At 50.3% G+C, this 25,391-nt stretch overlaps 1 protein-coding gene across 2 annotated transcripts in view; it reads right to left on the reverse strand.

Moving 5' to 3' along the window:
- Positions 1–3,851: 3,851 nt before the first annotated feature.
- Positions 3,852–25,391, reverse strand: part of vash1 (vasohibin 1) — a 95,072-nt gene continuing 73,532 nt past the window's right edge. For both annotated transcript variants that reach the window (XM_072494422.1, XM_072494415.1), the window contains one exon: positions 3,852–17,687. In XM_072494422.1, coding sequence (XP_072350523.1) covers positions 17,618–17,687 — 70 coding nt within the window. In that variant the 3' untranslated portion in view covers positions 3,852–17,617. The remainder of the gene's footprint in view (positions 17,688–25,391) is intronic.

Below are 25,391 nucleotides of genomic sequence, written 5' to 3' on the forward strand. Positions count from 1 at the left end.
TTTTTTTTTCATGTACTAAATGATCTGTTTGAGCTGCTCGCAGAAAAATACTTTGCATTGTACCTCGATACACGAGACAATAAACAAAATCCAAATCCAATCCAATGTTTTCCAATTAAGGAGCAATTTAGCGTGGCCAATCCACCTACCCTGCACATCTTTGGGTTGTGGGGGTGAAACCCACGCAAACACAGGGAGAATGTGCAAACTCCACACGGACAGTGACCCAGAGCCGGGATCGAACCTGGGGCCTTGGCGCCGTGAGGCAGCAGTGCTAACCACTGCGCCACCGTGCTGCCTCCGGGAGGAAAATTAGGAGAAACCTTTATCCAGAGTGGTGAGAAGGTGGAACCTGCTGCCGTAAGTAGTCGTTGAGGTGAATAAGGGAATGATAGATTAGCAAAAGGAAGAGAGGAATAGAAAGGTCTGTTGATGAGGTTAGGGGATGCAGAGAGCAAAGAGGCTCATTTGGAAATGAGCATGGGCCTGTTGGGTGGAATGGCCTAATTCTGGGCAATAAATACCTTGTAAAACTCTATCAGAGGCTATTAACGCATTTAACCTCCGCTGATAGTCTCAAGACAATCCACAGCATCATAAACTCAGTCCACTCATTCATTCTCCTTCCACATTTCATCTACACTCGACCCTATTTACCATTGAATGAATCCCCTTCTACAGTCCACTTCACTCCACACCACCATGGATTCCAGGCCTGTGCCATTGCTCATGTCCCTCCCAGATATTAACTCACAATGAATTCCAGAAATACATGATAGACTATATACCCCTGATAGGCTGCCTACCTTGACATGATACTCTCATGGCTCCAGCAGTTCAGGAAATATTATGGTCTAGACAGCATCTTCTCTATCTCTACTTACCCAGAATTCTGTGCCTAACCAGATTTACATCAGGTCTTGTTGTTAATCGCAGCTGCCCTGTGTGTGATCACTCACACTATGGCCACCACCGGACGTCAGGTCCTGCTGGTAATAGACTACTTTTCCTGGAAGCCTAGGTCCCATTCTGTGAAAGGAAAAAATCCTTCAAATCGCAAGGTTTAGCTTTCTACTGATACATCCACATTCATTGCAGACTTCAGATGCTGCAAGCTATCAACTAAAACGATTTGGCAGAAAAGACATCCATCCAATGGCTAGAGTGATATAGTGCAAACCACATCTTGCTTCAGAGTGCGTCAACGAACCTTGGTGTTCCCAGGCTTTGGTGGGCAGGGGAGAAATAAAAACTGCCATGGCCTTGAGGAATACTGCCAGTTAGATACATAGTAAAGCTCCCTCTACACTGTCCCCATCAAACACTCCCAGGACAGGTACAGCACGGGGTTAGATACAGAGTAAAGCTCCCTCTACACTGTCCCCATCAAACACTCCCAGGACAGGTACAGCACGGGGTTAGATACAGAGTAAAGCTCCCTCTGCACTGTCCCCATCAAACACTCCCAGGACAGGTACAGCACGGGGTTAGATACAGAGTAAAGCTCCCTCTACACTGTCCCCATCAAACACTCCCAGGATAGGTACAGCACGGGGTTAGATACAGAGTAAAATTTCCTCTTCACTGCTTAGCAAATACCAAATGCTCCCCCATATATCTTTGTTCCATTCATTTCCTACACCAAATCAATACATCCTGCTCAGATATCTCAGTAAAATTAACAAATTAAGATTCTTTATAGGTTGCATTGTAATGGGGTCTCTTACCCAGATTTAATGGAGCCATTATATTGGACCTTGTAACTACAGAAGGGCGGGGGAACTCAATCTATTAATTACACGTATTAATTCTCAAGATCCACCGCTTCTAACCAGCAACTCCATCTGATTCCTCTCTTCCTTATTTTAAATCCAGAAACCGTGGACCGAATTCTCTGGTCATTGTGAGTCACGATTCCCGCTGGCAGTGCACCCGCTCCCAGCGGGTTCCCTGGTGTCGCGGGGTGATTCCAATGGAAAATCCAATTGACAAGGGGCGGGAATATAGAATCCCGCCGTAAGTGAATGTTGCCGGTGAGAAACATGTGGATGGGGGACCAGAGAATTTCGCTCCACATCTTTCGTCTCTCCCTATGAAATCTACTTTTCAGAACATCTTCAACTCCTGCTCCATAACAATCTAATGTCACCAGTCTGAGGTCCATTATTCACCAAGCCACTCTTTAATGTACAGCCCTGTTGAGGATTTCAGGCCTCTGCTCGGGGAAATTTAATTTTCAGTCGAATTACTCGAAGGTATTTAATGGAGGTGACGGGGGTTATCCTCCAGCCACAGAGACACCAGGAACCTCGCGCCTCCTCTGTTCAGGAAGGCCCCCTGAATGAAGTGCCACTAAAGCACTTAACTGGACAGTGGTTGGCCTCGCTGTGGAGGGCGGTTTTCCTGCCTGCCAAGGGCCGCCAGCATATCAGTGGTTGGCAGCTCTACTGATTGGCAGCGTTTCCAGGGAGGTGATGGATGCTGCTGGATGTCACCCACCTGAGGCCTGGCATCGGAACACAATCCCAGGACACAGGTGAGTGACGGTGAGGGAGGGGTGAGAGGGGTCGCCAGCAAAGGTAGGGGTGGTGCTCCATGGAGGACCCCCCCTTCCTGATGCCAGGTCCCTCGATTAGACACCGAGTACTTTTGAACGGGGGAACCTCCCCCCTCCGCCCCAGGAGCCCCCAAACAACCCTGCATGGGTTTGCTTGTCATGTTCGCCGCATATAACAATAGTACCAGCAGTGGCGGGGTGAGGCCCTTAATTGAACATTAATTATCTACGTAACAGCCCTAACTTGTGGCAGGGATGGAAGGCCACCAATGAGGTTTCTGGACTTTACTGGGGTGGAGGTGAGAAAGTCCCCCCCCCACCCACCCACCCACCCCCCCACCCCCCCCGTCCTGCCTCCCCTCCTGCCTGTTCAAATACCCACCCCCATCATCAAAGCACCATTGAGGCCACCCACTGTATTGTCAGAGTGGAAACTGCATCCTATAACTCACTCAAAGCACTGCCTTCACATCTTCTGATTATATTTTCTGTATCCTTGTAGAGATTTTCATGAATTCTTCCTCCAGCTCAGGTTTCTAATATGAAAATTTGGCTTTTAAGAAAAAAATCTAAGTCAGTCTTATAGGTTTCGACACACTAAAATCTAATCAAATTAAAGCTTCAATCCTCCAATTTTAAATGTGCTATTATAATTAGTAATGTCACAAGTGAACCAGACAACCAATATAGCAAATTGCAATATTGATGGGACAATCCATTACAAACAGGGGATAAAAGGCATTAAGATATCAGAATGCTTGTTAGACTTTATTATTTATTTATTTTTAATTTATTTTCCGATTAAGGGGTAATTTAGCGTGGCCAATCCACCTACCCTGCACATCTTTGGGTTGTGGGAGTGAGTCCCACACAGACAGGGGGAGAATATGCAAACTCCACACGGACAGTGACCCAGGGCCGCGATCGAACCTGGTCCTCGGCGCCGTGTGGCAGCCGTGCTAACCATTGCGCCACCGTGCCGCCCCTTGCTTCTTTTATTTTAATACACAGACAGAGCACAGAGTTCTCAATAGTGTGTCATAAATCATGAATTACATCATTCAAGCTATCCAGCTCTTCACCCTCAAAGGACTTTCTTGAGACTAGAGTCAAACTGAGTGGAAAGAGGACATCAGACTGGTTTGGTTTGAGGGTAAAGCATTCTCTGTCTTGTCGAGCATTCCCAGACAACAAGGAATGGGTTTAAAAGAGATGATTTTCTGGAGGGAGAATTGCAACAATGTGGATAAGGGGGTTTACCGATTTAAAAACCTGTGGGATTGCTGAGCCCAACATTTCCAAATTCCTAAAATCATAGAATTTACAGTGCAGAAGGAGGCCATTCGTCCCACCGAGTCTGCACCTGCCCTTGGAAAGAGCACCTACCTAAGTCCACCCCTCCACCCTATCCGCGTAACCCAGTAACTCCACCCAACCTTTTTGGACACTAAGGGCAATTTAGCATGGCCAATCTACCTAACCTGCACATCTTTGGACTGTGGGAGGAAACTGGAGCACCCGGAGGAAACCCACGCAGACACGGGGAGAACATGCAGACTCCACACAGACAGTGGCCCAAGCCGGGAATTGAACCTAGGATCTGGAGCTGTGAAGCAACTGTGCATATCACTGTGATACCGAGCCACCCATACAACTGTGCTACTGTGCCACTCATACCACTGTGCTACCGAGCTGCTCATACCACTGTGCTACCGAGCTGCTCATACCACTGTGATACCGAGCCACCCATACCACTGTGCTACCAAGCCGCTCATACCACTGTGCTACCGAGCTGCCTATACCACTGTGCTACCGAGCCACTCATACCACTGTGCTACCGAGCTGCCCATACCACTGTGCTACCGAGCTGCCCATACCACTGTGCTACCGAGCTGCCCATCCCACTGTGCTACCGAGCTGCCCATACCACTGTGCTACCGAGCTGCCCATACCACTGTGCTACCGAGCCACCCATACCACTGTGCTACCGAGCCGCTCATACCACTGTGCTATCGAGCTGCCCATACCACTGTGCTACCGAGCTGCCCATACCACTGAGCTACCGAGCCACCCATACCACTGTGCTACCGAGCCGCTCATACCACTGTGCTACCGAGCTGCCCATACCACTGTGCTACTGTGCCATTCATACCACTGTGCTACCGAGCTGCTCATACCACTGTGCTACCGAGCCACTCATACCACTGTGCTACCGAGCTGCCCATACCACTGTGCTACCGAGCTGCCCATACCACTGTGCTACCGAGCTGCTCATACCACTGTGCTACCGAGCTGCCCATACCACTGTGCTACCGAGCTGCTCATACCACTGTGCTATCGAGCTGCCCATACCACTGTGCTACCGAGCTGCCCATACCACTGTGCTACCGAGCTGCCCATACCACTGTGCTACCGAGCTGCCCATACCACTGTGCTACCGAGCTGCCCATACCACTGTGCTACCGAGCTGCCCATACCACTGTGCTACCGAGTCACCCATACCACTGTGATACCGAGCTGCCCATACCACTGTGCTACCGAGCCACCCATACCACTGTGCTACCGAGCTGCTCATACCACTGTGCTACCGAGCTGCCCATACCACTGTGATACCGAGTCACCCATACCACTGTGATACCGAGTCACCCATACCACTGTGCTACCGAGCTGCCCATACCACTGTGCTACCGAGCTGCCCATATCACTGTGCTACCGAGCTGCCCATACCACTGTGCTACCGAGCCGCTCATACCACTGTGCTACCGAGCTGCCCATACCACTGTGCTACCGAGCTGCTCATACCACTGTGCTACTGAGCTGCCCATACCACTGTGCTACTGTGCCACTCATACCACTGTGCTACCGAGCCACTCATACCACTGTGCTACCGAGCCGCTCATACCACTGTGCTACCGAGCCGCTCATACCACTGTGCTACCGAGCTGCCCATACCACTGTGCTACCGAGCTGCCCATACCACTGTGCTACTGTGCCACTCATACCACTGTGCTACTGAGCCACTCATACCACTGGGCTACCGAGCTGCTCATACCACTGTGCTACCGAGCTGCCCATACCACCGTGCTACTGTGCCACTCATACCACTGTGCTACCGAGCCACTCATACCACTGGGCTACCGAGCTGCTCATACCACTGTGCTACCGAGCCACTCATACCACTGTGCTACCGAGCTGCCCATACCACTGTGCTACTGTGCCACTCATACCACTGTGCTACCGAGCTGCTCATACCACTGTGCTATCGAGCTGCCCATACCACCGTGCTACTGTGCCACTCATACCACTGTGCTACCGAGCCACTCATACCACTGTGCTACCGAGCTGCTCATACCACTGTGCTATCGAGCTGCCCATACCACTGTGCTACTGTGCCACTCATACCACTGTGCTACCGAGCCACTCATACCACTGTGCTACCGAGCTGCCCATACCACTGTGCTACCGAGCTGCCCATACCACTGTGCTACCGAGCTGCCCATACCACTGTGCTACCGAGCTGCCCATACCACTGTGCTACCGAGCCACCCATACCACTGTGCTACCGAGCTGCCCATACCACTGTGCTACCGAGTCACCCATACCACTGTGCTACCGAGCTGCTCATACCACTGTGCTACTGAGCTGCCCATACCACTGTGCTACCGAGTTGCCCATCCCACTGTGCTACCGAGCTGCTCATACCACTGTGCTACCGAGTCACCCATACCACTGTGCTACCGAGCTGCTCATACCACTGTGCTACTGAGCTGCCCATACCACTGTGCTACCGAGCCACTCATACCACTGTGCTACGGAGCTGCCCATACCACTGTGCTACCGAGCCACTCATACCACTGTGCAACCGAGCTGCCCATACCACTGTGCTACCGAGCTGCCCATACCACTGTGCTACCGAGCCGCTTATACCACTGTGCTACCGAGCTGCCCATACCACTGTGCTACCGAGCCACCCATACCACTGTGCTACCGAGCTGCCCATACCACTGTGCTACCGAGCTGCACATACCACTGTGCTACCGAGCTGCCCATACCACTGTGCTACCGAGCTGCCCATACCACTGTGCTACCGAGCTGCCCATGCCACTGTGCTACCGAGCTGCCTATACCACTGTGCTACCGAGCCACTCATACCACTGTGCTACTGAGCTGCCCATACCACTGTGCTACCGAGCTGCCCATACCACTGTGCTACCGAGCCACTCATACCACTGTGCTACCGAGCCACTCATACCACTGTGCTACCGAGCTGCCCATACCACTGTGCTACCGAGCTGCCCATACCACTGTGCTACCGAGCCGCTTATACCACTGTGCTACCGAGCCACTCATACCACTGGGCTACCGAGCCACCCATACCACTGTGCTACCGAGCTGCCCATACCACTGTGCTACCGAGCTGCCCATACCACTGTGCTACCGAGCCACCCATACAACTGTGCTACCGAGCTGCTCATACCACTGTGCTACCGAGCTGCCCATATCACTGTGATACCGAGCTGCCTATACCACTGTGCTACCGAGCTGCCCATACCACTGTGCTACCGAGCTGCCCATACCACTGTGCTACCGAGCTGCCTATACCACTGTGCTACCGAGCCACCCATACCACTGTGCTACCGAGCCACTCATACCACTGTGCAACCGAGCCACTCATACCACTGTGCTACCGAGCTGCCCATACCACTGTGCTACCGAGCTGCCCATACCACTGTGCTACCGAGCTGCCCATACCACTGTGCTACCGAGCTGCCTATACCACTGTGCTACCGAGCCACCCATACCACTGTGCTACCGAGCCACCCATACCACTGTGCTACCGAGCTGCCCATACCACTGTGCTACCGAGCTGCCCATACCACTGTGCTATCGAGCTGCCCATCCCACTGTGCTACCGAGCCACCCATACCACTGTGCTACCGAGCCACTCATACCACTGTGCAACCGAGCCACTCATACCACTGTGCTACCGAGCTGCCCATACCACTGTGCTACCGAGCTGCCCATACCACTGTGCTATCGAGCTGCCCATCCCACTGTGCTACCGAGCCACTCATACCACTGTGCTACCGAGCCACTCATACCACTGGGCTACCGAGCCACCCATACCACTGTGCTACCGAGCTGCCCATACCACTGTGCTACCGAGCTGCCCATACCACTGTGCTACCGAGCTGCCCATACCACTGTGCTACCGAGCCGCTCATACCACTGTGCTACCGAGCCACTCATACCACTGTGCTACCGAGCCGCTCATACCACTGTGCTACCGAGCCACTCATACCACTGTGCTACCGAGCTGCCCATACCACTGTGCTACCGAGCTGCCCATACCACTGTGCTACCGAGCTGCCCATACCACTGTGCTACCGAGCCACTCATACCACTGTGCTACCGAGCTGCCCATACCACTGTGCTACCGAGCTGCCCATCCCACTGTGCTACCGAGCTGCCCATACCACTGTGCTACCGAGCTGCCCATCCCACTGTGCTACCGAGCTGCCCATACCACTGTGCTACCGAGTCACCCATACCACTGTGCTACCGAGCTGCCCATACCACTGTGCTACCGAGCTGCCCAACCACTGTGCTACCGAGCTGCCCATACCACTGTGCTACCGAGCTGCCCAACCACTGTGCTACCGAGCTGCCCATACCACTGTGCTAATGTGCCGCAGGGTAGGTGGATTCGCCACGCTAAATTGCCCCTTAGTTGGAAAAAAAGTTTTGGCTATTCTAAATTTGTTTTTAAAAGGTAGTGATGTGCTGCGCTCTGCACAATGATGCGAGACACCCTCAGGGATTTGTACTGGAGGGCTCCCCCTGACCTGTCCAGGCACTGGAACCGCATCTTGAGCAGGCCCATCGCCTACTTGACCAGTAAATGCGTGGACCCATAAACCTTGTTGTACAGATCCCAGCGGGTGTGCGAGGCCTCTGCATCGGCGTCATCAGACACCTCCTGAGTGGGTAAACTTTGTCCCCAAGGAGCCATCCCGCCAGCCACCCATCTCCCTTGAAAATGGCCGGAATCTGTGAGTGCCCCAAGATGTAGCTGTCATGGACGCTCCCCAGGAAACACGCACACACCTGCATGGCGTGGTCACAGACAATCTGAACCGTGAGGGAGTGGAATCCTTTGTGGTTTGTAAATGACACCACATGCCACCATGGGGAATGCAGAGCATTGTGGGTGCAGATGATGACACCCTACACCATGGGACCATGGGGAATGCAGAGCTACCTGGGTGCAGGTGATGACACCACATGCCACCAAGGGGAATGCAGAGCGATGTGGGTGAAGGCAATGACACCCTGAACCATGGGGAATGCAGAGCTACCTGGGTGCAGGTGATGACACCACATGCCGCCATGGGGAATGCAGAGCGATGTGGGTGAAGGCAATGACACCCTGAACCATGGGGAATGCAGAGCTACCTGGGTGCAGGTGATGACACCCTGCACCATGGGGAATGCAGAGCGATGTGGGTGAAGGCAATGACACCCTGAACCATGGGGAATGCAGAGCTACCTGGGTGCAGGTGATGACACCACATGCCGCCAAGGGGAATGCAGAGCGATGTGGGTGAAGGCGATGATACCCTGCACCATGGGGAATGCAGAGCTACCTGGGTGCAGGTGATGACACCCCATGCCACCATGGGGAATGTAGAGCGATGTGGGTGAAGGCGATGACACCCTGCATCATGGGGAATGCAGAGCGATGTGGGTGAAGGCGATGACACCCTGCACCATGGGGAATGCAGAGCGATGTGGGTGAAGGCGATGACACCCTGCACCATGGGGAATGCAGAGCGATGTGGGTGAAGGCGATGACACCCTGCACCATGGGGAATGCAGAGCGATGTGGATGCAGGTGATGACACCCTGCACCATGGGGAATGCAGAGCGATGTGGGTGAAGGCGATGACACCCTGCACCATGGGGAATGCAGAGCGATGTGGGTGAAGGCGATGACACCCTGCACCATGGGGAATGCAGAGCAATGTGGGTGAAGGCGATGACACCCTGCACCATGGGGAATGCAGAGCAATGTGGGTGCAGGTGATGACACCCTGCACCATGGGGAATGCAGAGCGATGTGGGTGAAGGCGATGACACCCTGCACCATGGGGAATGCAGAGCGATGTGGGTGAAGGCGATGGCACCCTGCACCATGGGGAATGCAGAGCGATGTGGGTGAAGGCGATGACACCCTGCACCATGGGGAATGCAGAGCGATATGGGTGAAGGCGATGGAAGGCGATGACACCCTGCACCATGGGGAATGCAGAGCGATGTGGGTGCAGGTGATGACACCCTGCATCATGCCTGCTATCCAGGCAAAGCCCACCACTCTGGCATCCTGGCTTGCCTGGTCCTGGTATGAGCCTTCACAAATAGCGCATCTGTCACCTTCCATATGAACTTGTGAGGCAGACTGGGAGATGCCACAAACGTCACCTGTGCACGTCTGAAACAAGCAGCTGGCACAAAATTCAGAGCGACTGTGACTTTCAGGGCCACAGGCAATGGGTGATCTCGTAGTCCATGTGGTGCCAACTTTTGCATCACCTGGCACAGGTGGTCCACTATCCTCCCAGGCAGACACCGCCTTCTCTGACACTGCACTCGTCACATTTGGAGATAGGAAGCTCTCAGACTGTCGACCCCTGGTCAATAGTGTCTCCTCAGAGCCTTCTGCATCTGTGGCCTTGCATCCAGTAGATCAGACAGCCCTGCCTCCCCCGGGGCTGGTTTAGCTCAGTGGGCTAGACAGTTGGTTTGTGATGCAGAGCAAATCCAGCAACATGGATTCCCGTACCGGCTGAAGTTATTCATGAAGGCCCAGACCTCTCAATGTTACCCCCCACTTGAGGTGTGGTGATCCTCAGGTTAAATCACCACCAGTCAGCTCTGCCCTTCAAAGGGAAAAGCAGCCTATGGTCATCTAGGATTATGGTGACTTTACACTTGCACTTAGATCCAGCAGATGGCAGTAGAACGGAGCTGCTGATTGGCTGTTGCGGGGGAAATTTGCATACGTGCGTTGTGGTCACCCTAACCTGAAGGGGTACCTGTGCAAGAGACCCTAGCTGTTCAAGTGACGACAAGCATCCAGCAGAGGGTAGTAGAGCGGAGCTGCTGATTGGCTGTTACGGGGGAAATTTGCATACGTGCGTTGTGGTCACCCTAACTTGAAGGTATATCTGTGCAAGAGACCCTAGCTGTTCAAGTAAAGACAAGCATCCAGCAGAGGGCAGTACAGCGGAGTAGAAGTAGAAAGAGGTTGAACCGTGATGTCACAGCCTGCAGGTAAGGGATTGGCTGGTGACTGGTAAGTAGATTTTCTTTTATTTTCCTTCAGGTGTTATCGTGCGGGGCGCAGAGGTTGCTCACTGAGTGCTTGCTGAGAAGGGGAGTAAATTTTTTTTTAAAAATTACTGTAGGGAGTTTCCAGCTGAATCCGGTCGGAGTGAGGACAGAGTGACTGCTGGGTAAGTAGTAAAGATTTAGATTGTTTGCGCAGGCCAATAACAGCTGATTGCTGTTTTCGTGTGGGGCGCCGTGGTTGCTGGTTAAGTGTTTTATTTTTACCTGTATTTAAGTTGGGCAGTTTCTAAACCCTAGACACTACACTTGTAGTGTTCCCTACCCTTCCACCTCCTTTAACCTGAGGGGTAGAGTGAATAACAGGTAAGCTCTTTCTTTCTTTTTCTTTTTTTATCTAGAGGGGATGGCAGGGAAGGTAGAGCAATGTTCCTCCTGCAGAATGTTTGAGGTGAGGGACGCCGTCAGTGTCCCTGCTGATGTCATCTGTGGGAAGTGCACCCATCTCCAGCTCCTCAGAAACCGCGTTAGGGAACTGGAGCTGGAGCTGGATGAACTTCGGATAATTTGGGAGGCAGAAGTGGTCATAGATAGAAGCTTCAGGGATGTAGTTACTCCGAAGAATAAAGTTAGATGGGTGATGGTGAGAGGGGCTGGGAGGAAGCAGTCAGTACAGGGATCCCCTGTGGTCACTCCCCTTAGTAACAAGTATACCACTTTGGATAATGTTGGGGGGAGGGGGGGACTTACCAGGGGTAAGCCATGGGGTACAGGTCTCTGGTACAGAGTCTGTCCCTGTTGCACAGAAGGGAAGTGGGGAAGAGGAGTAGAGCATTAGTCATTGGAGACTCCATAGTTAGGGGGATAGATAGGAGATTCTGTGGGAATGAGAGAGACTCGCGGTTGGTGTGTTGCCTCCCAGGTGCCAGAGTCCGTGATGTCTCGGATCGTGTTTTCGGGATCCTTAAGGGGGAGGTGGAGCAGCCCCAAGTCGTGGTCCACATAGGTACCAATGACATAGTAGGAAAAAGGATAGGGATGTAAGGCAGGAATTCAGAGAGCTAGGGTGGAAACTTAGATCTAGGACAAACAGAGTTATTTTCTTTGGGTTGTTACCCGTGCCACGTGCTAGCGAGACGAGGAATAGGGAGAGAGAGGAGTTGAACACGTGGCTACAGGGATGGTGCAGGAGGGAGGGTTTCAGATTTCTGGATAATTGGGGCTCATTCTGGGGTCGGTGGGACCTCTACAAACGGGATGGTCTACACCTGGACCAGAGGGATACCAATATCCTGGGGGGGGGGGGGGGGGGGGGGGGGGGGGGGAATTTGCTAATGCTATTCGGGAGGGTTTAAACTAGTTCAGCAGGGGATTGGGAACCTGAATTGTAGCTCCAGTATACAGGAGGTCGAGAGTAGTGAGGTCATGAGTACGGTTTGAAAGTTGCAGGAGTGTACCGGCAGGCAGGAAGGTGGTTTGAAGTGTGTCTTCTTCAATGCCAGGAGCATCCGGAATAAGGTGGGTGAACTTGTGGCATGGGTTGGTACCTGGGACTTCGATGTTGTGGCCATTTCGGAGATATGGATAGAGCAGGGACAGGAATGGTTGTTCCAGTTGCCGGGGTTTAGATATTTCAGTAAGCTCAGGAAAGGTTGTAAAAGAGGGGGACGGGTGGCATTGTTAGTCAAGGACAGTATTACGGTGGCAGAAAGGACATTTGATGAGGACTCATCGACTGAGGTAGTATGGGCTGAGGTTAGAAACAGGAAAGGAGAGGTCACCCTATTAGGAGTTTTCTATAGGCCTCCGAAAAGTTCCAGAGATGTAGAGGAAAGGATTGCAAAGATGATTCGGGATCGGAGCAAAAGCAACAGTGTAGTTGTTATGGGGGACTTTAACTTTCCAAATATTGACTGGAAATGCTATAGTTCGAATACTTTAGATGGGTCCGTTTTTGTCTAAGGTGTGCAGGAGGGTTTCCTGACACAGTATGTAGATAGGCCAACGAGAGGCGAGGCCATATTGGATTTGGTACTAGGTAATGAACCAGGACAGGTGATAGATTTGGAGGTAAGTGAGCACTTTGGTGATAGTGACCACAATTCGATTCCGTTTACTTTAGTGATGGAAAGGGATAGATATATACCGCAGGGCAAGAGTTATATCTGGGGGATAGGCAATTATGATGCGATGAGGCAAGACTTAGGATGCCTCGGATGGAGAGGAAAACTGCAGGGGATGGGCACAATGGGAATGTGGAGCTTGTTCAAGGAACAGCTACTGCGTGTCCTTGATAGGTATGTCCCTGTCAGGCAGGGAGGAAGTGGTCGAGCAAGGAACCGTGGTTTACTAAAGCAGTCGAAACACTTGTCAAGAGGAAGAAGGAGGCTTATGTAAAGATGAGACATGAAGGTTCAGTTAGGGCACTCGAGAGTTACAAGTTAGCTAGGAAGGACCTAAAGGGCGAGCTAAGACGAGCCAGGAGGGGACATGAGAAGTCTTTGGCAGGTAGGATCAAGGATAACCCTAAAGCTTTCTATAGATATGTCAGGAATAAAAGAATGACTCGGGTAAAAGAAGGGCCAGTCAAGGACAGTAGTGGGAAATTGTGCGTGGAGTCCGAGGAGATAGGAGAGGTGCTAAATGAATATTTTTCGTCAGTATTCACACAGGAAAAAGACAATGTTGTCGAGGAGAATACTGAGATTCAGGCTACTAGACTTTAAGGGCTTGAGGTTCATAAGGAGGAGGTGTTAGCAATTCTGGAAAGTGTGAAAATAGATAAGTCCCCTGGGCCAGATGGGATTTATCCTAGGATTCTCTGGGAAGCTAGGGAGGAGATTGCTGAGCCTTTGGCTTTGATCTTTAAGTCATCTTTGTCTACAGGAATAGTGCCAGAAGACTGGAGGACAGCAAATGTTGTCCCCTTGTTCAAGAAGGGGAGTAGAGACAACCCCGGTAACTATAGACCAGTGAGCCTTACTTCTTTTGTGGGCAAAGTCTTGGAAAGGTTTATAAGAGATAGGATGTATAATCATCTGGAAAGGAATAATTTGATTAGAGATAGTCAACACGGTTTTGTGAAGGGTAGGTCGTGCCTCACAAACCTTATTGAGTTCTTTGAGAAGGTGACTAAACAGGTGGATGAGGGTAAAGCAGTTGATGTGGTGTATATGGATTTCAGTAAAGCGTTTGATAAGGTTCCCCACGGTAGGCTACTGCAGAAAATACGGAGGCATGGGTTTCAGGGTGATTTAGCAGTTTGGATCAGAAATTGGCTGGCTGGAAGAAGACAAAGGATAGTGGTTGGTGGGAAATGTTCAGACTGGAATCCAGTTACTAGTGGTGTACCACAAGGATCTGTTTTGGGGCCACTGCTCTTTGTCATTTTTATAAATGACCTGGAGGGCGGTGTAGAAGGAGTAAATTTGCAGATGACACGAAAGTCGGTGGAGTTGTGGACAGTGCGGAAGGATGTTACAAGTTACAGAGGGACATAGATAAGCTGCAGCGCTGGGCTGAGAGGTGGCAAATAGGGTTTAATGCAGAAAAGTGTGAGGTGATTCATTTTGGAAGGAATAACAGGAAGACAGAGTACTGGGCTAATGGTAAGATTCTTGGTAGTGTGGATGAGCAGAGAGATCTCGCTGTCCATGTACATATATCCCTGAAAGTTGCCACCCAGGTTGAGAGGGTTGTTAAGAAGGCGTACGGTGTGTTAGCTTTCATTGGTAGAGGGATTGAGTTCCGGAGCAATGTGGTCATGTTGCAGCTGTACAAAACTCTGGTGCGGCCGCATTTGGAGTATTGCGTGCAATTCTGGTCGCTGCATTATAGGAAGGATGTGGAAGCATTGGAAAGGGTGCAGAGGAGATTTACCAGAATGTTGCCTGGTATGGAGGGAAGATCTTATGAGGGAAGGCTGAGGGACTTGAGGCGGTTTTCGTTAGAGAGAAGAAGGTCAAGAGGTGACTTAATTGAGGCATACAAGATGATCAGAGGATTGGATAGGATGGACAGTGAGAGCCTTTTTCCTCGGATGGTGATGGACGATAAGGGAATAGTGTAGATGGGCTTTAGAGTGGTTTCACAGGTCGGCGCAACATCGAGGGCCGAAGGGCCTGTACTGCGCTGTAATGTTCTATGTTCTTTCCAAGGATTTGGTCTTCCCCACATGCAGCCGCATGTCAATGCTGCTGCTGCTGCTCCACAGCTCTCAGAGCTGCCAGCTCCACCAGCTCCATGATTCTCTAGAACCATAAACTGAAAGGAAGAGAACAGAAACGTGAATGATGAGGAGTCCAGACAACGTGCTGATCCACAACCCTCTCGGTATGTGGGACATCCACCCGTGCACATCCCCCTATGTGAGCGCCTATCCAGTGAGGTCGCTCCCTCCCCTATGACAAAGCCGTCATATCTCCTCAATTGCCTCTTTCAACTCCACCTGACAGAAACGCCTCGACCCTTGACATCCTCAGTGGATCAGGATAAGGACTGAGGACAGTCGACTGCGTTCAATTGACCTGTGTTCCATGCTCCCGAGAGTTAGCGACGCTGCCCTGAATGGGGTGGCTAATGAGCATTGTTACCCTCCGACCTTGCATTCGGGGCAACATCTGTGACACCTCTCTGTTATGTAGAGGTGAGTTAAGCCTTGGAGCTCAATGCTTGGGGCTCAGCTCCCAAAGGGTTAACTACAATCAATGGCACACTCATTCATTACAAGACTGACTAATTTGCAAAATCGACTTGTCGGGGAAAGGTCAGAGAGCGAGCTAGGCTAATGGCTTCCCCCTGTGGCAGGCGAGGCACACCGGATTCATGTTCAGACAGACATTTGCAGTGACCATCATCCTTAGATGACATCCCCATCCTCCAGCTCTCATGGTTTGTGGATTAAATTATCGCCTGGCCTCCCTAAGCAGTGACTTTGCCCTTCCAGACAGGTGTGCGATGGGGATACACTTTGTAGCCTGGGGGCAGGTGGGTCATTCTGACTCCTTGCCCTCCCCACTGCGTGAGGGTCTTCTGCCCTCATGTCGCTATTAAACTTCCCTTGTCAGTGTTCCCCACTCTGCCAATGCAGCCTGGAATTTCACAGGACCTCACCCAGGGACCTCACATTCACCCCCGGTGCTAACCCTTTAATTTCACCCGCTCCCAACCACTTCCAGCTGCCACTCAAAAGGACGATCCCCCCTCAGAGATATCACCACCAGTCCAGTAAAGGTGACCTGAGAAGCGCTGCCTGTGCATCAGCCCCCTGACCCTCGAGACCTAGAGGGCCACAGCAATGAAGAGTTGCAAAGACGTGGGAGCGAGCCCTCCACCCTCAACCCTGAGACTCAACCCTCCCCCAAAGACCCGCGTTTCACTTATCTAGGTCCCCTGCACCCTCTCCAGTGCCCCCTCACCAATTTACACTCTGGAGAGGTGATGGTGATCTGAGCACTCACATCCGATATCCCCTTTGGGGGTGAGGTTGCCCCATGTTCTCACTTTTATACAGCTGTCAGAAATCGTCGCAATGGCGTGCAATGAATATTCAGTGATTTGGGGGGGGGGGTGCTGTCCAGTGAAAGAATAGAATATAGATGTATTGGGGCCTGTGAAATTTAACTAAAAATCCCACTCCCCACCCAACCTCATTGAAATTAATTAACATCTAATTAGCAAGCCCTCCCGCCGTGACTCTTGCCCCCCCCCCCCCAAATCACTGAATATTCATTGCATGCCATTGTGACGATTTCTGACAACCTGGGAGCGAAGCTACGATATCTGAAGAAGAATATGCGATTACCTCCCACTAGGAGTTGGACAGGTTAACAAAGCCGGCTCCCTCTTGTGAAAGATCAATGTAATTTGGACCCCTGTTGTGTAGGAACCTGAGAAATAAGATCATCAACTGCTTCTCAACCAGGTATTGATTGTTCCTGCAGAAAACCAACGGACACCTGGAATTTCTGATTTCAGGGAAGGGAGGGCAGTGGAGGCACATCTAGATTTTAATCTTATGAGAGTAGTGATGTGTTGTAGGTGGAGTCATGTGACACAGGTTTCACAGGCATTGGTCACTTGCTGGTATCTCGCTGCAGTGGTCAATCTCCACGTGGAATTCTTCCGCAATGAATGTTGACAGGTTTTGTTTGATTGTAAGGACAGAGTTCAACACTATCCTCACCCAACACCCACATGCTGGGGTCACTGGACAGCGATCTGAAGTCCTAGCTGATTCTTCCCACCCTGGGCTGTGGGAAGTGTGGCATCCCTGGCTGAGATCCTCATAGACTTGGGATTTCCTGGTCAGTATGGCTCAGAAATCACTGAACGGGACTTATTTACACCATTCTGAGGCTATTACAACATTGATGTATAAACTCTACTGTCCAACTGGGGTTCTCAACCACTCCCAAAGAAATGGGATAACTTCTTATCAAAAGTATTACCCTTCAGCTCTCAGCCCAACTGAAGCAGCCTTTCAACTGAAACAAGTTATCTTCAAACATATTAGAGAAAATATATAGAAATAAAATGTAAAAAGTCACAATTAATTTAATACTGCTGACCCTACTTTGAAATACAATACGGCATCCTTCATTCTTAATCTGAGAGTTCAGTTCAGTGCATGGAAGGTCCCCCTCACGGAGTGCGTTAAAGTCTCTGCAAAGAGAGCGGTGCATTGGTCACCCGTGGACCCCAGTGGATTGTTCACACACGTATCTGGTAGCCCACGTCATTGAGGTTCTTTTGCTCTGTTGTTTTCTTCTCTCCTGAAGATCTGGATCAGGAAAAAGGCACACAGTTCAGGAAGAAGGTTCATGGCTCATGTGGGATTCTACACAGTGACTGAAATACAAACACCTTTCATACAGACTGCTAGGAAAAGAAATATTCCCCAGTTTGGGCCCTGGGACAGGAGTAAGGAGTGGGCATTTAGTCTCTTCAGCTTGTTCTGACACCATGGCTGACCTTCCAACTAACTATATAACCCGTCTTTGTCCCATACTTCCTAACACAAGAAATCACAAGTGTTGTGGGCCAGGGTTTTAAAACTCCAAAGTATATTATGGAGTTCACCTGACCTATAAATTTTGTGTTGAATTGGGCTCGGATAAGCACAAGAGCCTTCCCTTCAGGTGTTATTCAACTGACTTCTTCGGTGCTTTTAATCAAAGAAACAAGCTGTATTCTAAGAACTTAGTTAACATTTGTATATACACACATACCAAGAATTTTTTTATCAATTACAAACATAAAGACCCCAAACAGCTTCAGTAATCTATGTATAACCCTTAATGAATTCACTCTTAACTGTTCCAATTCAATAACAAAATCCAAGTAAAGCCCCTTTTCAAAGACGTTGCCCAGCACACGGCACTCACACTTGTATAAGACTGTTGTTATTGATACTCTGTCCCCCTTTTCAAACAGCAGGTTTGAATTCCTTCCAGGAAGCAATTATCTCTTTTAAATTACCAAGCAGTCTGGAAACAGCTTTTAAAATGAAGATAGAGAAACACTTCTTTCATCCTGTGCAGTTCAAACCAGTCCCAAAACTCAAAGCGAAAGTAAAACTCACAGAGCCACAGCCCAGCTCCACAAACACAATTACATCACTGAAGCCATGTGATAAGACAAAACCATTTCTTAAAGAGACACTCACATGACACAAGGCAACCTGCAAGAGAATTTAAGCTCCACAGAGGAGGCACTGACAAAAATAAATGTGGTTTACTCATCACCATGTTGGAAGATATGAAAAGGAGTTGGAATAAAGCTTTTCCACAAAATCCTCAGCAGGCCACCTTGGTACGAAAGGGTAAGCTTTAACTTCATTGAGGTGGTTAAACTGAGTGTCAATTGTTGCAGAATTACCGTGTGTGAGCTGAGGACGGAAAAGGGCAAGACACTTGGACAGGATATGTTTCTTCAGGATTACTCAAAGTGGAGATATTTAACTATGTAGTAGATTAAGAAGCTACCTGGAAAACATAGGAACTAATAAATAAGAATCAATGGCAAAGACCTAACCACCAGTTATGAACCAGTAAATGAATCAATACTGTCATCACTAATAGTAATGATGACCGTGAAGTTGCTCCCACGTTCGCTGTGAGTTCAAACGGTAATGTGGACCCAAAATATTGTGAGTCAGAGAATTTCATCAGGGAGATCTCATTCTCTGAACATCCCGCCACTCGCCAGTGACTAATGAGGATCCACCCAGAAAAGTCAATAAATGAACATCTCATTGGAGGGCTTCCCCGCCACATTGATTTTTTTGATTTTGATTTGATTTATTGTCACGTGCGCCGAGGTACAGTGAAAAGTATTTTTCTGCGTATAGCCCAGACAGATAGTTCCATACATGAAAAAACATAGGACATGCACAAATACACACTATAAATACATTGACACAGACATCGGGTGGAGCATACGGAGTGTAGTGCTACTCAGTAGAGAAGGTGTGTGCACAGATCTGTTCAGTCCATAAGAGGGTCATTCAGGAGTCTGGTAACAGCGGAGAAGAAGCTGTTTTTGAGTCTGTTTGTGCGTGTTCTCAGACTTTTGTATCTTCTGCCCGATGGAAGAGGTTGGAAGAGTGAATAATCCGGGTGAGAGGGATCTTTGATTATGCTGCCCATTTTCCCAAAGCAGCGGGAGGTGTAGACAGAGTCAATGAATGGGAGGCGGGTTCACGTGATGGACTGGGTGTGTTCACGACTCTCTGCAGTTTCTTACAGTCGTCTTTGGCCGAGCAGTTGCCATACCAGGCTGTGGTGCAGCCAGATAGGATGCTTTCTATGGTGCATCTGTAAAAGTTGTTCAGAGTCAATGTGGACATGCCGAATTTCCTTCGTTTCCTGAGAAAGTATAGGTGCTATTGTGCTTTCTTGGTCGTAGCGTCGACGTGGGCGGACCAGGACAGATTGTTGGTGATGTGCACACCTAGGAATTTGAAGCTGTCAACCATCTCCACCTCAGCCCCGTTGATGCTGACAGGGGTGTGTACAGTACTTTGCTTCCTGAAATCAATGATCAGTTCCTTAGTTTTGCTGAAGTTGAGGAAGAGATTGTTGTCATTACACCACTCCACTAGGGTCTCTATCTCCCGCCTGTATTCGGACTCGTCGTTGTTCGAGACACGACCCATACGGTCGTGTCATCAGCAAACTTTGGTTTCTTTTGGCCAAACAAATCCCCGAGGATCTCAGCCAGGATGCAGTCAGTATGTCACAAACCTTTGGCCAAACAGGAGGAGTTTCTTCAGCCAGAGGGTGGTGAATCTGTGGAACTCTTTGCCGCAGAAGTCTGTGGAGGCCAAATCACTGAGTGTCTATAAGACAGAGATAGATAGGTTCTTGGTCAATAAGGGGATCAGGGGTTATGGGGAGAAGGCAGGAAATTGGGGATGAGAAAAATATTAGCCATGATTGAATGGCAGAGCAGACTCGATGGGCCGAGTGGCCTAATTCTGCTTCTATATCTTTTGGTCTTTTGGCACATAGGTTAGCACTGCTGCCTCACAGCTCCAGGGTCCCGGGTTCGATTCTGACCTCGGGTCACTGTCTGTGTGGAGTTTGCACTTTCCCCCCTGTGTCTGCGTGGGTTTCCTCCGGGTGCTCCGGTTTCCTCCCACAGTCCAAAGACGTGCAGGTTAGGTGGATTGGCCATGGTGAATTGCCTCTTAGTGTCCAAAAAGGTTAGGTGGGGTTACCGGAATAGGGTGGAGGCGTGGGCTTAAGTAGGGTGCTCTTTCCAAGGGCCGGTGCAGACTCGATGTGCTGAATGTCCTCCTTCTGCACTGTAGGGATCCTATGATAACTTGCAGATGGAGTTGAGCCAAATTTTGCCACCCAGTCGTGTGTGTATAGGGAGTATAGTAGGGTACAAGGCCAGGTACTCAGCCTTGCGGGGCCCCGGTATTGAGGACTATTGTGGAGGACGTGTTATTGTTTATTCTTACTGATTGTGGTCTATGGGTCAGGAAGTCAAGAATCCAGTTGCAGAGTGAGGAGCCAAGTCCTAGGTTTTGGAATTTTGATATGAGCTTGGCTGCGATTATGGTGTTGAAGGCGAAGGTGTAGTCAATAAATAAGAGTCTGACGTAGGAGTCTTTGTTGTCAGGAACGAGTATAGGGCCAGGGAGATGGCGTCTGCAGTGGACCGGTTGTGGCGGTATGCAACACTGTCCCTGCACATTAGGAATTACCCTCTCGCTGGCATGGTTTACAACAGGTTTTGCAAATGTGAACCAGACCAAGGGAACCTGCCATAGGTGCACGAGTAAGTATAGCCCCTGGGGCGAAGGGACATATGCTCGGTCAGTAGGGGGGCCCTCTGGGGAGCTCCATTGGGCGGGGTTCCCCTTATCCGTGTGGATGTTTGGGGGGTTCCCCTTGTGCATATGGTGGTGGGGGAATCTCAGTGTACGTTGCGGGAGGAGTTCCTTGTTTCTTATCTCGCGATTAAGAAGGAAGTTTGCCCCGATCTCAGGATTCCCGGCTTTTTGCAGCCTCGCCCCACCAGCGCGATGGTGTGGGCCATGCCTGCAGAATTTCTTTCAATTTCAACAGAGTGCTGCATTATCTGGTGAGAAAAGCGGGTTGTACAGCTGGCATGCTCAAGGTCGGCTTTCTCGCCTCAACCAGCACTCCGCAAAAAACAGGAAAATTCCACCCATTAGGCTAAACACTAAACTGAACAAAGAGATAACTAACAGAAACCAAATGAAACCAATCCGTTGAATCGGTTAGTATTAAAGTTGAATCAGTTAGTACTCGAAAGAAGCTGCTGTGCAGTAAATCAGTTTTTAAAGTAGCTCATGGAAATAGGCAGTGTGCCTTCTTAAAAATGTTCTTTACTTGTCGGCAAGGCCAGCATTTATTGCCCCCTTTTACTTGTTCTTGCATTAGTTTTGATACAGTGGAGTGGTTTGCTCAGCCATTTCAGGGGGCATTTCAGGAGGTAATTAAGAGTCAACCACATTGCTATGGGTCTGAGACACATATAATCCAGACTGGGTAACGACAGCAGATTTCCTTCCCTAAAGGACATTTGTGAATTAGATGGATTTTACTATGGGGGGGGGATATCTCTGATTTTAAAAAAAAACAATCTTTATTATTGTCACAAGTAGGCTTACACTAACACTGCAATGAAGTTACTGTGAAAATCCCCTAGTCGCCACATTCCGTGCCTGTTCGGGTCACAGAGGGAGAATTCAGAATGTCCAATTCACCTAACAGCACGTCTTCCGGGACCTTTGGGAGGAAACCGGAGCACCCGGAGGAAACCCACGCAGACACAGGGAGAACCTGCAGACTCCGCACAGACAGTGACCCAAGCCAGGAATCAAACCTGGCGCTGTGAAGCAACAATGCTAACCACTGGGCTACCGTGCCTCCCAACGTGCTCCGGCACGCGAGGGCATGTATTGGAGAGCATAACTGTCTTATTTCGCACAGGACTTACGGGGTGGGAAGGATTATCTTCCCCGTGGTTCTCGCGGATTACAAGCTCCCCCACCTCTCAGCGCGGGAACTCCATTCAGCGATGCATAAAAGGTCGGTCAGTAAGGCACCGGCCAGGAAGAGACCTGGTAGGAATCTACCAGGAAGTGTATTTATTAAATCTGGCGACGAGGAGTAAACTGGTTTACGGTCGACGCTGTGACCTACTCGGCTGAGCCACCTCTGCGATTTTCTGGCCCCAGGTTGGAGTCAATTACCATGCTTCTGATGGGTGATTAGATGCATTTGATGCCGGTGTTGAAGATTGGAACCAGTACGCAGAAAGGATTCTTCCGAGCCAACACCACAGAGCACAAGTGTCAGACTGTCACTGTTGACGGCCTGCGGGACGCACACGTTCGGAGTGAGGAGTCTTATGTACCCGGCGGTGCCAGATACACACTCGTGGAACTTGTGGTGCTACATTTTAACCGGACCTTGTCAATAATCGTTCGAAGATATTATTTTAATATGGCAGAGAGGACCCCGGTGAGTCCGTCACCAAGTTCATATCATGGCTAAGGATGTTTGTGAGTCTGGAATCAGCCTATGTGTGACGTGTTGGCGTTGATCTCATCATAACCGCTGGCAGCAGGAGGGCCAACGCTCCAGGGGCCCCGGCCAGGCTGGGCCTTGCATCTCGATGACCCTGTTTCTCGTCCAAGTGGCTGGAGGTCCACAAGATGACGACAATCACCTCCCGGGTGACCACTGAGCGATTGGGCATTTATTTTTCCACCCACGGAATCCCAGAAGTGCTGGTAACAGTTAACGGGGTCTCTTTCACACGTGAATAATTTGCCGCTTTCATGGAAGGTAGGGGCTGATTTAGCACAGGGCTAAATCGCTGGCTTTGAAAGCATACTAAGGCAGGCCAGCAGCACGGTTCAATTCCCATACCGGCCTCCCCGAACAGGCGCCGGAATGTGGCGACTAGGGGCTTTCCCCAGTAACTTCATTCGAAGCCTACTTGTGACAATAAGCGATTATCATTATATCATTTATCAACAGGGTACAACATGTCCGCACTTCCCCATACCATCCAGCATTAAATGGCTTGGCAGACGGTTAAATGTGACTGAAGCAGACTTCGGGCTCAATGGACACGTTTTTATTCTCGTCCAGGACCACTACACATGCAGTAACTGGGGTAGCCCCTGTGGAGGTGCTCATGGGTTGTAGGCTTTGCACCCGACTTAGTTTGATTCTCCCAGACATTGGCGTGAAGGTGCGCTGTCACCAGGAGTAGCAAGGGTGCCTGGCTCGACACTGACTTAATATAATTTACAGTGCAGAAGGAGGCCATTCGGCCCATCGAGTCTGCACCGGCCCTTGGAAAGAGCACCCTAGCCAAGGTCAACACCTCCACCCTATCCCCATAACCCAGTAACCCCACCCAACACTAAGGGCAATTTTGGACACAAAGGGCAATTTATCATGGCCAATCCACCTAACCTGCACATCTTTGGTCTGTGGGAGGAAACCGGAGCACCCGTAGCCAATGATGACATAAAAATCAAAGCCAAAGGCCCAGCAATCTCTTCCCTGGCTTCCCAGAGAATCCTAGGATAAATCCCATCAGGCCCCGGGGACTTAACTATTTTCAGCCTGTCCAGAATTGCCAACACCTCTTCCCTACGTACCTCAATGCCATCTATTCTAATAGCCTGGGTCTCAGCATTCTCCTCCACAACATTATCTTTTTCCTGAGTGAATACTGACGAAAAATATTCATTTAGTATCTCGCCTATCTCTTCAGACTCCACACACAACTTCCCATCCCTGTCCTTGACTGGTCCTACTCTTACCCTAGTCATTCTTTTATTCCTGACATACCGAAAGAAAGCTTTTGGGTTTTCCTTGATCCTACCTGCCAAATACTTCTCATGTCCCCTCCTTGCTCGTCTTAGCTCTCTCTTTAGATCCTTCCTCGCTACCTTGTAACTATCAAGTGCCCCAACTGAAACTTCACACCTCATCTTCACATAGGCCTCCTTCTTCCTCTTAACAAGAGATTCCACTTCTTTGGTAAACCACGGTTCCCTCGCTCGACGCCTTCCTCCCTGCCTGACCGGTACATACTTATCAAGAACACGCAGTAGCTGTTCCTTGAACAAGCTCCACATATCCAGTGTGCCCAACACTTGCAGCCTACTTCTCCAACCTACCCCTCCCAAGTCATGTCTAATGGCATCATAATTGCCCTTCCCCCAGCTATAACTCTTGCCCTGCGGGGTATACTTATCCCTTTCCATCACTAACGTAAACGTCACCGAATTGTGGTCACTGTCCCCAAAGTGCTCACCTACCTCCAAATCTAACACCTGGCCTGGTTCATTACCCAAAACCAAATCCAATGTGGCCTGGCCTCTTGTTGGCCTGTCAACATATTGTGTCAGGGAGACTTCCGGGTGCGGCTATGCAGAGCTAGGTCGCACGTTCGGTAGCTCCCGCTTGGAACGGACCTTTGGGCTCTTTTACAGGGCCCCCACGGCATTTGTTTGACATTTCCCACTGTGGGAAGAAGACTGCAGCATTCCCCTGACAGTGTCCCCCAGGAGTGTTGTGTCTTTTGGCTGCCAGGCCCGGCAGAAGCAGTGGAAGATTTGGCTGCAACAGGATAAACAGGGCCCCTTCCAGCATGCAAGCGGGGGAAGGGCAAGCTTAAAGCTGCAAACTGACCTGAGGACCTTATCAAAAGTGAATTCTAACAGCAGAGGGAACAACTGTGAAAAGATCTCACCAGGGCCACTGAAGAAGCAGGGACGAGGCTTCCGGTGGCGGCCATGGAGGAGTAGGTCACGCATTCGGCAGCTCCCGTCTGGAACGGACACTTAGACCTTTTTCAGGAGTTTCCACGGACATTTTGGGGCAGATTGGTGAAGCGAACACTGCCAAAAGTATTCCCTCTCGAGACTTTTGGGCTCTTTTCAGGGCCCCCAAGGGCACTTTTTCGACGTTTCCCGGTG

The sequence above is a fragment of the Scyliorhinus torazame genome, chromosome 2 (assembly GCF_047496885.1).
Source record: "Scyliorhinus torazame isolate Kashiwa2021f chromosome 2, sScyTor2.1, whole genome shotgun sequence".
NCBI lineage: Eukaryota > Metazoa > Chordata > Chondrichthyes > Carcharhiniformes > Scyliorhinidae > Scyliorhinus > Scyliorhinus torazame.